The sequence below is a fragment of the Phacochoerus africanus genome, chromosome 6 (genome assembly GCF_016906955.1).
Source record: "Phacochoerus africanus isolate WHEZ1 chromosome 6, ROS_Pafr_v1, whole genome shotgun sequence".
Taxonomy (NCBI): Eukaryota; Metazoa; Chordata; class Mammalia; order Artiodactyla; family Suidae; genus Phacochoerus; species Phacochoerus africanus.
Window position 1 is genome coordinate 25,341,600 of NC_062549.1, and position 17,280 is coordinate 25,358,879.

Consider the following 17,280-nt stretch of genomic DNA (forward strand, 5'->3'; position numbering starts at 1 on the left):
GGAAACTAATAAGGGGTTATGCAGTATTCATGACAGTAAGCACCCATGATCACATTTAGGAATGGAAATAATAACATTTAGATATAGCTGTACAGAGAGTGCAACCTGAGATGAGTTTGGCTTTCAGTGAAGGAACACAGCCATTCCATGGTGATCAAGCCAAGAAGAAGATGGGCAGAACTACCTCTACTGCACTCTCCTCTCATTTTCATGTTTCCTGACCACTTGTTACACACCCAGAAAGTTGAGTAGTATATGAGGCTGTCTATTATGAGTGCCTGTGAGTCAGCTGTTACTCCTACTCTGGGAAGGGGGCTGCAAAATACAGGGCATAAAAGGGTAGAGAATGGTTCTGAAGGGTAAACAGAAATCATCTAGCACAATTTTCCAATTGTAAGACAACTACAAAATTTAAACTATTCAAAAGACTTACTTGTATCATTCTATAATTTTTCCATATATATAGTTCTCTATAACTATGAACATTTCTGTAACTGTGAAAATTTATGATTGTGTATATAATTTAGTAATACAATTATGTAGTTTTGTATGCTAATTTTTATTACCTTCCTTCCTTCCTTCTTTGTATATTCCAAAACTATTCTTGAAACGTTAGGCTCTGAGAGAAGGTATAGTGCTTAAGAATTTATATTCTGGAACCATACCATCAGGGTTCAAATCTCATCTCTTCCACTTGAAATTCTTGTGACTCTAGGCAAGTTACTTACCTCTTTGGGTCTGCATAGGGTTGTGTAACAAGTGCTTATAACTTTACCTGATACATGAATGATATATAACTGTCATCACCATGTGTATAGATGCTTGAAATGCAAAGCTGAATAGAAACTCATGGGGAAAACAGATGAGTAAATAAATTATTATAGTAAAATATATGGGCCAATGTATGTATTCCTAAGGCCTATAGAACCCAAAGAAAGAAGCAAGTGACTGTACTTAGAAGCTCAGGACAGTCTTTATTGAAGAAATATAGTTTGACATTGAGAGATGCATGGGAATTTCCCATGTGTTACATACTGGAAGGATGCCTTCTTTAAGATGTCATGCCTAAGGGCATGTAGTTGTAAAAGGGAACACCAAGTGTCTTGACATTGACAGTTAGGGAGCTTGTAGGAAAATAACGGGAGTTGGGATGAGAGAAACAGAAGGTTTAGATCATGAAGGCCTTCTGTAGTAAGGAAACAGAAGAGATCTAAATAGTTTTAAAATTACCCTGGTACCATAGAAATGGAATTAGTGTGTGGAAGCATTCAAAACAAAAACCTCTCTTAAAATTAATGCTGCTGTCTTTTCTGTTCCAATGCGAGAATTGAGTTCACACATTTCTTTCCTTCATTATTCCAGTGGCTGGTTCACATCTTTTCTCTCAATAGCATGGAACAATGGGAAAGACTATGGTCGTTGGAATTAGGTAGACATTGCGTAGAATCTCACTTGAGCTATTTCTACATATTCGACCTTGATCATCCTCTTAGAACCTCATCTTTTCACCTATTTAGCTAGAATAGGTAGTGCCTTGCTCTTGGCATTGCAATAGGAGTGAGAATATTAGCAAACCTTCTGTCAAATAATAGTCTTTCAATAATGGCACTGAATAATCTAATCTTCCTAGGACGTTTAGATAACCCCGTCCCTTACCTTGTTTACTGATTGTTTGCCAGTGTCAAGTCACTTATCTTAGCTTTAGTTCCCCAAGAAAACAAAGGCTGAGGTGAAGATTATGGACACATACGTTGTGTGGAGAGGGAAGGGTGCAGTTTCAAGACAGCAAAAAAGAGAAGAAAAAAAGATATAATAGGGAAATAGGAGAATCAAATATAATTCAGTCAGTTACTGAGTGTTACTGAGTGGCCGCAGCCTCAGGAGAATCACAACTGGGCTCTTGGCCACGTTGGTCATGTGGGCCATGAGGACCAGCTGTGATTTGGAAGAGGAGTGAGCAACTTATCTGCTGGTCCCTTTCCCATCTCTTGTCACTTGGTGATCAGAGTTCATCCTCCAGGCAATTCTCCACAATCCCAGGTGACACTGCAGTCCCTTAAGGCAGCTATTGAGGAAAACCTTGTTTCTGACAATTCTGCAGAATCAAATTTGGGTCCAGGAGCTACTGTAGTTTTTGCTGCAATGGACAAGATAAAAGTGACTGTACCAATGCTTGCTTCATGCTCCCAGTTATGTCAGGAGTTCTTCCCCTTTTTGGAGCTTTAAGTTCTTCTTCCAGCATTCAGAAGATGTGCTGTGAAAATCGTTTTACATGTAGATGTGTTTTTTTGATGTGTTTGTAAGAGAAGATGAGCACAACGTCTTTGTCTTTCTCCTCGGCCATCTTGATCCTTTTGTGTGCTTGCTTCGTGCTCCAGTCCCTCAGGGACCTGAGGCAATTGGTAGTGTTAGGAAAAGAGCTGAAAGTAGTGGTTTTGAGTATAATTTCTGCCATATTCATTTGTCTGAAGCTAATGACTAATGCTGAACAATAATCAGAAAGAGGAAAATTCGATTCCATCTTTGGATAGCAAGGAGCACCATAGAATTTGCTACATGTTTTAAAACTACCACAGAACCATTTGAGAGCAGACACAGACATAATGCCTCAGCACTAGTTAATACTCAGTTTAAATATCATCAAAGACTTTCATATAACCAGAAAACAATTCACATCAACGTTGATATAACACTAGCAAATAATTCACAGACCCCATTCAAATTCCACTGTCCAAAAATGTTGTTTTCCTTTCTTGCTGGGATTTAACTTATCTCTGAGATAAATAAATATAAATAAACATATAGAGATATACTTGGAATATAGAGGTAAGCTGAGAATTTCATAAACCAATACCTCCGCATGATGTTGTTGCTGCAGATTTGCCTCAGAAGTTCTCGTTCAATGAGGCCAGACACTTCCAGGAAGGAGGCAACTGGCAATCTTGAGAAACTGAGTAATTGCCACAGAGGAAAATATTTCAGCTACAGAGCCAAGTGCCCAGACATGAAATGGGAGTCAAATGCACTTATCAGGAGGGAGGCATCCCTGACTTGGGATGAACACTATAAAAGTTGATTGTACCACACATCAACAGAGGAAAGAATTTATATTGGAAGTATGACATGATTTTGCCATAAGAAGAAATGTCTGAAGTTTAACAAAAGCAAGCAAATAAAAACATTTATTTGACAGCTTGTTCAAAACCGACAGTTTTGTTCTTGACCCTCCCCCTCAAATAACTTCCTCCTGCACTTTTCATCATAGGCTTGACAGTCATTTGATTCACCAAAATATATTTTCAAATATGCTGCCTGAGAAGAAACTTTAGTCTGCTACTCATGAAACACACTTTTGCTTATAGCCAAGGAAACAGTTAAAATAATAATAAAAAAAATATTTAAAATAATTATACTAGATATCCTCACAAAAATAAAGGGGGAAATTGTATCCATGAAAAATTAATAGGAGGTTATCAGACAATAAAAGTAATAAATCCTTAAATATTCAAGAAATGACAACATAATTGTTCAGTATATAGGTTTAACTGAGATTAATATGTACATGGAATTAATAAATTGGAATTTTATAATACATATATTTACATGTATATAATAATTCTAGAATGCAGAATAGAGAATTTTAAAAATTTAAATTTGCAAGATTGAGCAGGAGTTTCCATTGTGGCTCAGCAGGTTAAGAACCCGACTAGTATCCCTGAGAATGTGGGTTCAATCCCTGGCCTCACTCGGTGGGTTAAGGATCTGGTGTTGCCATAAGCTGCAGCGTAGGTCACAGATGCAGCTCAAATCTGGTGTTACTGTGACTGTGGCATAGGCCAGCAGCTGCAGATCCGATTCAACCTCTTACCTGGGAACTTCCATATGCCACAGGTGAAGCCCTAAAAATAAAAAGAAAAAGGAAATATTGACATGAAAGCCGAATCTAAAAGTTTCAATATTCAATCTGAAAGATTTCCAAGAGAGTTAAGTGCATATGAGAAACAATATTTTGAAAGAAATAATGATAACCATTTTTTAGGCCTGAAAGAAAATTTACAGGTTATTTGACAGAAGAAATCTATCAATTACCAAGTTAATTTAAAAACCAATACCTAGTAGATGATAGTAACATTTAAAAATGGCAAGTCTAAAAAGGAATCCTAACACTTGTGGGGAGATAGGAAAGGGAACAGATTTAATTACAAAGAGAATTAAAATTAGTTTGTTATATTTTCGCCAAGATATCATATGGATAAGAAGACCAGGGAACAATCTCTTCAAAATGCTGAGGTAAAATAATTTTGAATTAAAATTCTGTATCTTATCAATCATCACTCAGTAGTGAGGGTAACATAAAGACATTTTTAGATGAAGAAGAACGTAGCCTTTCAATGACAGAAACAATTTCAATAAGGTATAAGAGTAATATTTTTTTCTGATCCTAGTAACATTGTCATCCCATCACCACCAAGCACTTTAGCCCTGCTTCCCTGCTCATCATCCTACCCTACTCCCCATAGCATGTATTACTTTCTAAAATAAGAAGGCTTTTATTTATTATTATTTGTGAACTTCCAATGGAATATATACTACAGAAGAGCAGGAATTATTGTCTGTTTATTTATTGATCTATTCCACATAGTGCCTAGAAGAGGCATATCACTGGCACTCATATAAATATTTGATGAATAAATTTAATGACTGAATATGATTTGAACTGTGTGAACTTGATTCATCTACAGGGAATTGTGGCAAAATTCATGCCATTTGGAATTTTAACACAGTTCTTTTAGAAATTGTCAAAGAGGGTAGACAAAAAAATAATTAAGGTCATAAATAATTTCAATTTAACAAAAATAAAAAATTGAATTAAATATATTTTACTAATTTATCCACTGTGAGACCTGGAAGTGCTTATACTGAATAGTAAAGCAATAACATTAGAAATCAGCAACAAAATGATAGCCTAGATCTATAAATTTAAAACACTTTGAAATTATTTATGAGTTAAAGAAGAAATCAAAATGGAAATTACAAATATTTAGAAGTAAACAAAAAAGTTCTAAATATAAAACAGTGCCCTAAATAATATTATAGACTCCAAAAATATTTTAAGGAAACAAGAAAGGCTAAAAATAAACTAATAATAATGATAAAAAAAAAAACTTCAGCTCAAGAAGGTAGAGAAAGAACAGCAAAATAATGCAAAAGAGTTTAACGTGGAATCCAAGAAGATAAAAAGGAAAGATGTTTAAATAAAATCGAAATAATAAAATGGAAATAATATAATTTACTAGCAGAAGTTGGTTTTTTAACTAAACTAATAAATTTGACAACCCTTTGTAAGTCTGAGGCAAAGAAAAACAGAAAGCCAATCACAAATAAATAGCATTAGAATTGAGAAAGTTTGACATACCTATAAAGAGATATTTAAAGGTTCTGAAACATGATTCTATTAAACCAAACTTGGAAACCTTGGACAATTTCACTTCGTAACATATATATATTGCTAATATTGCTCCCTCCACCAAAAAACAAACAAACAAAAACAAAAAACAAAAAAGCTTTATAGGAAAATAAACTTAGAAGATTGAAATGGTAGTCAGATAGCTACCTAAAAATTATACCAGACTATTTTTGGCAAATTCTAACACTCGAGGATCCAATTTCTCGTTATAAAAACTAGTCTGAAAGACTAGTGAATGTTGGAAAATTGCTAACCTCTTCCCTTGATATTAAGTCTGGTTAGGAACCGCACAATAAAAAAATTATAGACCAATGTAACTATGACACAGATAAAAATAAAACATCATATCAGATCCAATGTATTAAGTAATCGTTATAACTATGTTTTCTGTTAAGGATACAAGGGCATTCAAAAATATTTCCAAAATAATAGTTGGGTTAAAAATACAGCAAGTTATAGAATAACTGGCACAGCTGGGGAAAAAAAGCAAAACAGACAAAAAAACCCAAAGCAATCACTGCAAAAATCTACAATTGACATTCATAGCTTCACAATGAAGAACCTTTATATTTGGAGTTTCCTTAAGTACATGTTGAAAAGGTGTTTTAATGTGCATTTCAAAGTTTTTTTTTCAACCTCCTTCAATGTAATTCTCCAAGAAACATTTTTTGAGAAACATGTCTGCTAATTTGGAATGCAAAATTGATTCCTGCACTGAGGAGTGTTTTGGAGTATCTTGTTGGAGAAGTAATTCAACCAAGTACTAGGGAGAGTGGCAGAGCCTGTGTGGAAGGTATTTACTGATTGCTCTAGGAGCACATAGGTGGAGAACGTTACTTTATGACCTGGATTCAATCTAAAGATTTCCTGTTTCATGTACAGATTAAAAAATTAGAAAAGTTTTTGGAATTTGGGGAAAATTCACATGTATGTATGTATATGTAAGTGTTTATGTATATAGTACAAACAGAAAATTGGAATCTTCATAATTTTTCTGTTAGGAACAATTGCATTACCTTTGATGACCTCAGATTCCCTATCTACAAAATGAGAGAAGTATACTAATTTGGAGAACATTTTCATCTTTGCTCTGAAATATCTTTGCTATAGAGTGTGTACATCTCTAAATCAACTATATGGATATCATATTCCTGAAACCCTTAAAAGCTGACTTAAATCATCTATTTTTACAGAAATTGAAAAAGAAAGTTGTGGTGATCCTGGTACACCCTTATATGGAATTAGAGAAGGTGATGGATTTTCTAATCGTGATGTTTTAAGGTTTGAATGCCAGTTTGGATTTGAATTAATTGGAGAGAAATCCATTGTTTGTCAAGAGAATAACCAGTGGTCTGCAAACATACCCATCTGTATCTGTGAGTACCAAGTGCTTTGCTTCCAGATAGCATATGTTACCCTGTCCTTGCATATAATTGCTTTTGGAATTAATTGCAAAGAATTGGAACCATGTTATTATTTTGAACGAGTGGCACTTTTTGATACTATCTTTAACAAGTGTGCTTATGCCAATTATAAATTTCATTGCAGATTTAAATAAAGTTAACATAGTTCACTTGGTAATTGTGAAGTATATTTTACATATGTTCTCATAACATTTTATTGGTGGCATTTTATACTTTATAGATAGCATGCTTTTATGGAAATTGTACATCTGAGCTAATTCTAATAGACTCATTATTTTAACAAGATAGTGTATGCTTGTTTGCAATCAGAAACACTTAAAATACCTAAAGCTTATATTCTATGTATAATGCATTAACTTATTTTTGCTTGTAGGTGCTCACACTAATGCATAATTTAAGTGCCATTTATTTGTATTACGCAGAAAAAAATCCATTAATGTTTATGACATACAATTATGCTTGGATTAAAAGAATGTATTTCTTCAAATATGTTAAAGCATTTCAATTTTAGCTGCAACAAAAATATAATTTGCCTTATCTATTGATATGCTTTTAAATTAAATGCTATCTTCATTACCAACAAATACAGATTACGGGGTGTTAGTGCAATACTGAAAATTTTGCATTTTAGTGTTCAATATAAATGATAACATACAAGTTCATAACCTCGAAAGTAATGATTTTCTGGTTTTAAAATATAAAACTTTTTATCTATATCCAACTTATGATGCTAAATATTTTCATTTGTGAAATTCTTTATTCCCTACAAAGGTATTCACACAAAATTTGCTTCAGTGTTTAACTGGCTTAAAAAAATAGTAGCACTTTTCAAGACCAGCATTTTATCTGAATTTTAATATGTGTTTCAAAACACACATTTTACTTTATTGACAATGTTGATTATTTAACATTTTAAAACATTTACTAAGAAATTCTCTGGTGGCTCAATGGTTTAAGGATCTGGCATTGTCCCTACTATGGCTGGGGTTTGACCCCTGGCCCAGGAAATTCCATGTGTCATGGGTGGGTGTAGCCAAAACTAACAAATAAAAAAAATAAAGAGAAGAAGTTTTAAAGTGAATAGAGGCCAGACATTTTCATATGTCTATGAAATGAGTATTGCTGTTTCTCATTAAAGTGTCTAGATACATATTGCTGTGATAGCTTACATTTCAACTAAGTGGGTGTTTTTTAGAATTTGGCAGAAATTTCCCTAATTAAAATATGTTTTGCTTGCTCTTTAGGAGGTCTAGGAGAAGAATGCTCAGAAATTTTTTTAACGCCCTTTCAGTTTAAGGTCGATTCTCCTAACAATATCACCTTGCGATGTTGTGAGAAAAGAAATGATATTAGAAGAGCCTGATTCTGTTCTATCAGCATGATCTAAAGCTTAATAATACTCAAAAGACTTTTCTTGAAGATCTTTAGTTCTAGATATTCTTCCAAGAAAACAATCTTTGTGTAATACTGAAGAATCACGTCAAAATGGAAAACACTTTTTAAATAATTTTAATAGATACTAAAATGCATTTAATAAAATATTTTAAATAATTCTGACTAAAACAAATATTAAAACTCTTGAAAATCCAGAGAACACTTTCCACAATTTTAAAAAGAATTAAATCCCACATCCTGATATATGATAAATAGGTAGCGATTAATAATGTATTTATATATCACCAATAGCTAATTTGGAAATATAATTAAAAGATAATCAAGAATAAAGTTATAAAATATATAGAATTTTAAAAAATCCAAGTAACTCACAAAATGAAATTATAAACTTATTGAGAATAGGAAACTTTATGAAAAAAATAAAGATAGATGCCATGGATGCCATATTCCTGAATGAGAAGACATTATATTAAGTATGTAAATTATATAGAAATTGCTTTGAAGTTTCCATCAAAATCCTAACATTATTTCTTGGAACTTGATCTAATGTGTTGGAATACAATTAGGTAACAGAAAAAAAAGGCAAGAAGAGATGAAATTTTTTTTTTAGGGTTGCACTTGCAGCATATGGAAGTTCCCAGGTTAGGGGTTGAATTGCAGCTGTAGCTGCTGGCTGTAGCCACAGCAATGCAGCATCTGTGCCCATGGCAATGCTGGATCCTTAACCCACTGAGCAAGGCCAGGGATTGAACCCTGCTTCCTCATGGATACCAGTTGGATTCATTACCACTGAGCCACAACAGGAACTCCTAGATGAGAATTTTTTAAAAGCAAAGTGCTTATGTGGATGCTAAAATATAATATTAAGTTATCACCGTAAAATTAGGATGACACAGAAATATAACACTGGGTCAAAAGAATTTACATAAAAACATCTTTTGCTATAATTAAAGACAAAAGTATTGTACAGACATCTACTTATTTGATAAGGGAGATTAGCATCTGATAAGGGAGATCTGGTCAGCCCTTCCCCAGATGGGGATCATTTAGATCAGAGACTGGTCCAGCCGGAAGCCTAGTTTTATAAAGTTTTATTGGAACATAACGTTGTACTTTCATTTTCTTATCGTCCATGGCTTTTTTCCTACTGCAGTGGCAGACTTTAGTTGCAAAAACGATCATGCAGTTTATAAAGCAAAAGTATTTAAGTTTTCCTACCCTTAGTTTAGATCAGGGTTATAGAATCCAATGATTCCAGGTTGCAAGCAGGTAAAAATGTCAAGAGGGAGCAGGACTAAATATGTGTGTACCAGTTATGGAAGTGGTAGGGAACTGGAGTGCATTAACTTTTCAAAATGAGCTAGACCTCCAGGTTTTTCCCCTAAAATGTGAAACATGATGATTTTAAAATATGATTTCAAGTTTTTGTGGCTACATAAGGAAAAACTAAACCAAACACAGTTGCAATGTGGATTCAGCCCTATGGCTATTAGTTTTCAAACCTTGGCTTCAACTTCTAACAGAAAAATCATATTTTAGTTGCAAAGTATATTTATTAAAAGAATGATAAAAATTATATAGACTATAATTCTTACCATTCTTGTACATATTTTATAATCTTACACATATATGTAGATATAGCTAGTTGTGTCTATGTAACTACATTTCTATAGATAATGATATAGGTATTGGTCTAATTTCTGAATGCCAATAAAAGATCGAAGCTTAAAAGCCATGTAAAAATTACAAAAGAGATTTTTTTTTTTTGGCCACACCCTGTCATACAGAAGTTCCTAGGCCAGGGATCAAATCCAAGCCACAGCTGCCATAACTCCTGATCCTTAACTCATTGTGCCACAGTGAGGATTCCCAAAAGACATGGTTATTTTTAATATTCAAATTAGAATACTTATACTAAAGTATTAACTTAAAAATAAAAAAAATGGGAAACAATAATATGAATATTATAAACCAAGTCATAATCTTAAATGATCAGCATTCATGAGCAGATAATTCTAGGAAAAAAGAAAATACAAATATCTAATAAACAAATGAGAAATATTCAACATCACTACTAGGCAAGGAAATGCAAATTAAAACAATGACATTTCACTTTTTTTAATAAATGAAAAAATCAAATAATCACAATATTTTATACCAGTATGTGTGTTGTACTCTTTAATATATTTTTGTTATATTTCAGTATAAGATAATAAACTTTTCTAGGCAGAAATTTAGACAAATATTTTGAGACCTAAAATATTTTGAGACCAATACATATTGCCATCAACTATTTTTTGAACATTATTGTTTCTATGGAAATATTTATATATTTCTCTAGTATTTTTTTCAGCATAGAAACTAAAACTTCGCACTGCACTGTAACGCGGATAAATATCAAAATAAATAGCTGTCATTACTCCAGTTATGTTTTGTGCATATTTAAGCATACAGTAATTCAAAGTACTAGTTGCCTTCACTAGTAATGTGAAAATGGTAACATTTTTTCCTGTTTTATAAGATAAATTACATTGTTTAAGATTATTTTTTTGAACTGCTATTTGATTATTATAATTGTTGGATATGGCAAAATAAGGTAATATATTACTTTTGAACATTTATTGTATTTTACAATCTTTCTATTTTAACAGTTCCTTGCCTCTCTAACTTTACTGCACCAATGGGGACAGTCCTTTCTCCTGATTATCCAGAAGGGTATGGAAATAATTTAAATTGCATCTGGACAATAATCTCTGATCCAGGGAGTCGGATACACCTTTCTTTCAATGACTTTGATCTGGAATCCCAGTTTGACTTCCTTGCTGTTAAAGATGGGGATTCTCCAGACTCCCCAATTCTTGGAACATTTACTGGGGCTGAGGTGCCTTCTCATCTTACTAGTAACAGTCATATACTACGATTGGAATTTCAAGCTGATCACTCGATGTCAGGACGTGGCTTTAACATCACTTATAACAGTAAGTTCAGTTTTCCTGTGTAATATATTTATACAAGTCAGAGCTAGAAAGAAATCATATAAACCATATCTTCTTCCACAGGTAAGGAAACTTGTATGAATGACATACATAATTTGTATCAGAGATAGTCTTTTATTCCTTGATTTCTAACCATAGTTTGTTCCTGATTGTGTCATTTCTCTTTGCGAGAGGCCTGATATTAAGGAAATATATTTAAAATACAGTTTAACCAATACAATATCAACCAACATATTAGCTGATTCCATTAAATCTTATAAGCCTAATCTCAAATCTACTATATATCTCATTTTTTTGCTCTCTTATATGTATGCAAACATGAAAGGGAGATAAATCTTTCCTTCGAGATGCTCATAAATCTAAACAAATAATGACAACACTGTTAAACTTCCAAAGATAAAAATCACAAGACTACCAAAATATCACAAAGAAGGAAATTCTGATTTGGGGGTAGTAGACTACTGAGCTGATTTAGTAAGGCCACTGTGGGGCGGAGATAGCTTAGTGATTAAGAATATCAGCTCTAAAGTCAAACTATGCAACTTCCATTATTGGCTTTGCTGCATTTTTAAGTTTAATAATAGAGTCTCAGTATCCTCATCCATAAAATCACATTGGGGTTTTGTGAGTTTTTTGTTTGTTTGTTTGTTTTTAGGCCCGCACCCATGGTATGTGGAAGTTCCCAGACTATGGATCAAATTGGAGGTGCAGCTGCTGGCCTACACCACTATTGCAGCAATGCAGGATCTGAGCCACGTCTGTCACCTACACCACAGCTCATGGCAACACTGGATCCTTAACCCACTGAGAAAATACAGGGATTGAACCCACAACCTCATGGATACTACAAGGGTTTGTTATTGTTGAGCCACAGCAAGAACTCCAACATGAGGTTTTTGTAAGGAGTAGTCAATGAAAATTATAATCAATTGTTGATCTAAGAAAGAAATGGAAATTTTTTTCCAAGCCAATCTGGGGACTATAACCCAGGAGACAATCTTTCAGGAAGCTCTGAAGCTCTGTCTAAGTACAGTTATGAAGGTTTTTGAGACAAAGGGTTATAGTCAAATGATATGCTAATAGTTTACACAGTCCAGATCTGCACATACAAAGCAGGTAGTGAGTCGATGTGATCCTTTGTGAGATTAAGAAGGAAGATTATCTCCTAAGGAAGTCTGGTTAATTCAGGTGCACAATGCATACAAAAGAGGAGAGAGGAGGCCCAAAAATGCAGGGAAAAAAATACGCTTAAATTTTCATATTGCCATAAAATTATGTTTTAATTACTCAGAGTAAGTAGTGGGATACATGTTTGTAATTTAGCTATATACCTAGTAAATGCTCAATAAACATTAGCAGTTGGATTCTGAACTATTCCCAAGACAATTCTTATTTATTATTGTGTTTATTGTATTCCAGAATTAACAGTTCTTTAAGATTATTTAGCTATTACTATCACCCATATATTTTTTTATTTCAAAAGGTGCACCTTATTTTTTCTGAAAATAACATGGTTAGTATAAATATAGCAAAAATATGAATCACACAAAGGAGAAAATACCTTAGTAAGTAATCAGACTTACCAATGTTTCCATTTGCACATGTTTTACCTGAAGTTATAGAATACTAGTGATTTTTATTGTTTTTCTTCAAAGCTACCATGCTCTGTCAGATATTGACCAACTTGATGAATTAATATTTGTGTCATATTTTAATGGGATTTAATTTCCTGCTCTTTAAAAAAAAAATTGCACCCTTCTCCCTACCCCCCCACCCTCCCTCAGTCCATTTAATGCTGAGTTTTGTCAGTTAGTAACAAAATGCAGTTATTGTCTTTTCAAAGTGACAGTCTTAGTGAATACTGTCACTAATAAATTGTCAACATGTGATTGCACATCATTAAAGTTAAATTAGCTGTGACATGTGTCATAGAGACTAGCTGTATAAAATGCTTGCTTTATCTGTAAGTCCTTTTAAAAATGTTTCATATATATGTATAAATACAGATGCATATATGCATTTATCTATATGCAATTTTTATCTTAAATTCATAATATTTTTAACTTCGATATTTGTGATACCCTGAAGGTATTATGGAGGTATACCTCTTCTCCCTTGTTCTGTTTCTCTAGTAAATAATTTAACCAGTTGTATGCAAATTTTTATATTTAATGCTTACTACTTAATTAGTAGTTCTCTGAAAAATTATCCATCAGGCATTATATATAGGCTGAATCAAAATTGAGCTTTTTAAAGGCACAACAGAAAAGAATAATTAGAATAAGTGTATTTACAAAAATAGATTTTATATATTTTAGAATGTACCTTAATATTATTTTGTACAGTTCAACTTAAAAATAAGGAGACAGGATAATACAATTATATAATTTATGAACAATATCACAGTGATGATTTAGTGAGAAAATTTAAAATAACTGCCGATACTCATGCAGTATGAATATAATATGAAGTTGTAAATACCTCAAAATATTTTACATATTTAGACTTTGCTACTTTAGATATTCTTCCATTTATATTACCCTAATTTAAAATTTACAATGCAAATCTAGAGCTCAAGTAATCTATAACCAATGAGGAATGTTAAGTATGAACATTGCCCTTACATTTCTGCTATTTGCTGAAACAGAGCTAAATACACATCCTGGGAAATATAAAGTAAAATAAAATAATGGCCCTGAATAAAAGAATTCACATTCTCTTGAGAGACATGAAACAAATAACCCAAGATATGGTATGTTGTTGAGAAAAAATTTAAAGCAGACCAGGGTATACATTTCAATACTATCTCTGTGTTCTAAGGCAAGCTACTTAACTTTTCTGAATCTCACATTACTCTTTAGAGTAAATGGCTATTCTTTGTTCATCAGGCTGTTCTAAATGTTAAGTCAGATAATAATATATATAAAGCTCCTATCACAATGCCTACAACATAGTAGTTGCAAAAGAATTTGCTCTCTTCCCTTTTGCTAGATGACAGTGTATAAATGATAAATGGAAATTTATTTTCTAAAAAGTGAGACTTTCATGCTAGATTGAAATATTTCACTTTAATTCTCACAGTGAGACTACCTCTTCATTCAGTGAATCACAAGAAAATTTTCCAAGGGAACATAGTCGACCTTCTCTGTATTCACATTAATGGGAATTCTGCCCAGCTTGTACTGGAAATTTTTGCATAGATAAGGCTACTGATTTCAAGAAATAAGAAGAAGCAATTCTATTTTGAAATTTTGTATTTTAGAGTGTAGTTCATATTTTAAAACAATCACATATATTACACATCACAGGAAAACAGGTATAGTCAGAGGAGTGCAATATATATGTGTATATATAGATATATAAAGGCTTTTCTAGAAATGAACATAACCTTTTTAAAATTCACTTTCTTACCCCGAATTCTCAACAGTGTGTCTCTTACTGCTAGTTTGTTTTTCTTTTTTGCTCTTCTCAAGCATTTGGACATAATGAGTGTCCTGATCCTGGAATACCAATCAATGCAAGGCGGTTTGGGGACAACTTTCAATTAGGAAGTTCGATTTCAGTTATTTGTGAAGAAGGATTTATTAAAACCCAGGGGACAGAAACAATTACATGTATTCTTATGGATGGAAAAGTGATGTGGAGTGGACCAATTCCACGATGTGGAGGTAAGCACAATGGTCAGTAAAAAATATAATTCCATCATCACTGTGTACTAGAAATCATAGCAGGAAATGCGTTGTTGTAAGCTTTATCTTAAAATGTCTTTTAATATTATACTTTAGACATATGGTATTTAGCTAAATTACACTTTTAATTTTTCATGTTAAACTGTTTTTTTAAGAAATCTTTTAGAAGCTCCCTTTAAAAAGAGCTCTAATTAAAAGAGATACATCATTGGTTGCATGTGCAGATTATCTTTAATATATTTCATAGTTATACCTGAGTATACTTTATAATTTCCAGTCCTATTTTTCTGTGTATTTTCATCTATTCATGGTATAAACGTATTTTAAAAAATGTGTTAACTATTATTAATTTCAATGAATAATTTATGCTAAAATAAAGCAGCCATTATTTAAAATGTATAATTTTTGTGGGCACAGTAATTAATTCCTTTTTTTTTTCAATTTTGATTTGCCCAATAGAATTCTGTCAAGAAAGTTCAGGACAAAATATATGTGTTAACTATATATAAAGCATTTGAAAGTATATGTCTTTGAATATATATATATTTACATAAAGTCACACATTATACTGGTAACAAGGAATGATGATCATCTTAAAGACAAAATATATCAAATACATAGTATATTGATTTAGAATCTATAAGAGTGTGTGTCTGTGAGGGGGAGACTTTATTCAGAAGTGTCACAATAGGAATTAACGTTCTGAATTCTATTTTTCTCCTACTCTAGTACCAAAGGTTACATATCCATTTTATTAAAAAATATATAAAATAACTTTTACTAACATTTAGATGAACTAGAACCATGAAACACCCTTTAATAAATCACTATGTAATGATTAGGTAACAATTTTAAGTGGTTTCTTCTTTTTCCTGCTTTCTCAATTATTCTTAGTTGTGCCCAAACTGACATTGGAACCTTTGTTTTCTCAATTTCTAGCTGATAAATTGAGAATATTGAATATACACTTTTCCAAAGTATAACAGACTTAATTGAATAATACAGCTATTGCCTATAAAGGTTGAATTTCATTGAACATTTTCATGTCTCCTGGTGAAGTCCAGACCATACAATTAAATTTTCATCTTACCTCTTTCAGCTGGTATCTCCTTCCCCTTCTAATCATTTTCTCATTTGTAACATCAGGGGCTGAAATAGATGACTACACTGTTCTTTTCCAGAGCTCAAATATTATGGGCTTAGTAGGGGTTACCCTTACAATAGCTATGACTATGCTATTATGTTTAAAATATATAATAGAATTGAATAATACAGGTCTAAAATAAAAAGAGAAAAATGGAAAGTAATGTTCAATTTCCCCCACCCCCCACCCCCCTGCCATCATGCTTTGCCCTGGAGCTCATTCTTTCTCTTAACCATAGATCTCTGACCTAGACTTGAAGAATCAGTCAAGAAAGCCTAGATTAGTATTTGAAAGAAAAGTAGGGGATAAAGGTTTCCTTCAGGCAAGAAGCTTAGCACTGATTCAGTGAGACTGGGGTAGAGGACAGAAGGGCATGAGTTTGATGAATACTGAGGACTCTGGAGGATGACATGCTTTGTAAACAGTGCTAAACAAGTTAAAAAGTGTCCTGTGGCAATGGGAAACCACATTGGTTTGGAAGTGACATAACCTAAGCCTCTCCCTCCCCTGCACTGGGAGTTGTTTATAGTCCCAGTGGACAGACACAAAGTCCACCTCTAGGTAACTGTTGAGTCTTGTAGGATCCTGGTTTGCCTAACCTTGGGTTTGGATTAGGAGCTGCTTGGTGCCTTGCAGCCTGGGAGGTGAAAATAATGAGGTTGATATCAACAAATTAATTAATTACTGTTTTATTTGAGAGAGCAATTTTAGCGAGCTCTTTCACCATAAAAAAATGAATGGGGGAGTTCCCATCGTGGCGCAGAGGTTAACGAATCCCACTAGGAACCATGAGGTTGCGGGTTCGGTCCCTGCCCTTGCTCAGTGGGTTAACGATCCGGCGTTGCCATGAGCTGTGGTGTAGGTCGCAGACGCGGCTCGGATCCTGCGTTGCTGTGGCTCTGGCGAAGGCCGGTTGCTATAGCTCCGATTCGACCCCTAGCCTGGGAACCTCCATATGCCGCGTGAGCTGCCCAAAGAAATAGCAAAAAGACAAAAAAAAAAAAAGAATGGTATTTAAGTTTTACAAATAAGTAAATATATTCAGAAATATAATTTGGCATAGGCCAATAGGCCCTTCAGATGTCCTAATGCAAACTTAATAAGGTTTCCAAAGGAGAATATTTTTTTCTGTGTTTGTGAGTGAAGTTTCATGCAGTGGGCTCAC

The 17,280-nt window shown here is 33.2% G+C and overlaps 1 protein-coding gene across 2 annotated transcripts in view; it reads left to right on the forward strand.

Annotated features, from left to right (window-relative positions):
- The window catches only part of CSMD3 (CUB and Sushi multiple domains 3), a 1,203,192-nt gene that overhangs the window by 739,738 nt on the left and 446,174 nt on the right, over positions 1-17,280 (forward strand). For both annotated transcript variants that reach the window (XM_047783389.1, XM_047783390.1), the window contains 3 exons: positions 6,661-6,843; positions 10,938-11,264; positions 14,756-14,950. In XM_047783389.1, the coding sequence (XP_047639345.1) occupies positions 6,661-6,843; positions 10,938-11,264; positions 14,756-14,950 (705 nt within the window). The remainder of the gene's footprint in view (positions 1-6,660; positions 6,844-10,937; positions 11,265-14,755; positions 14,951-17,280) is intronic.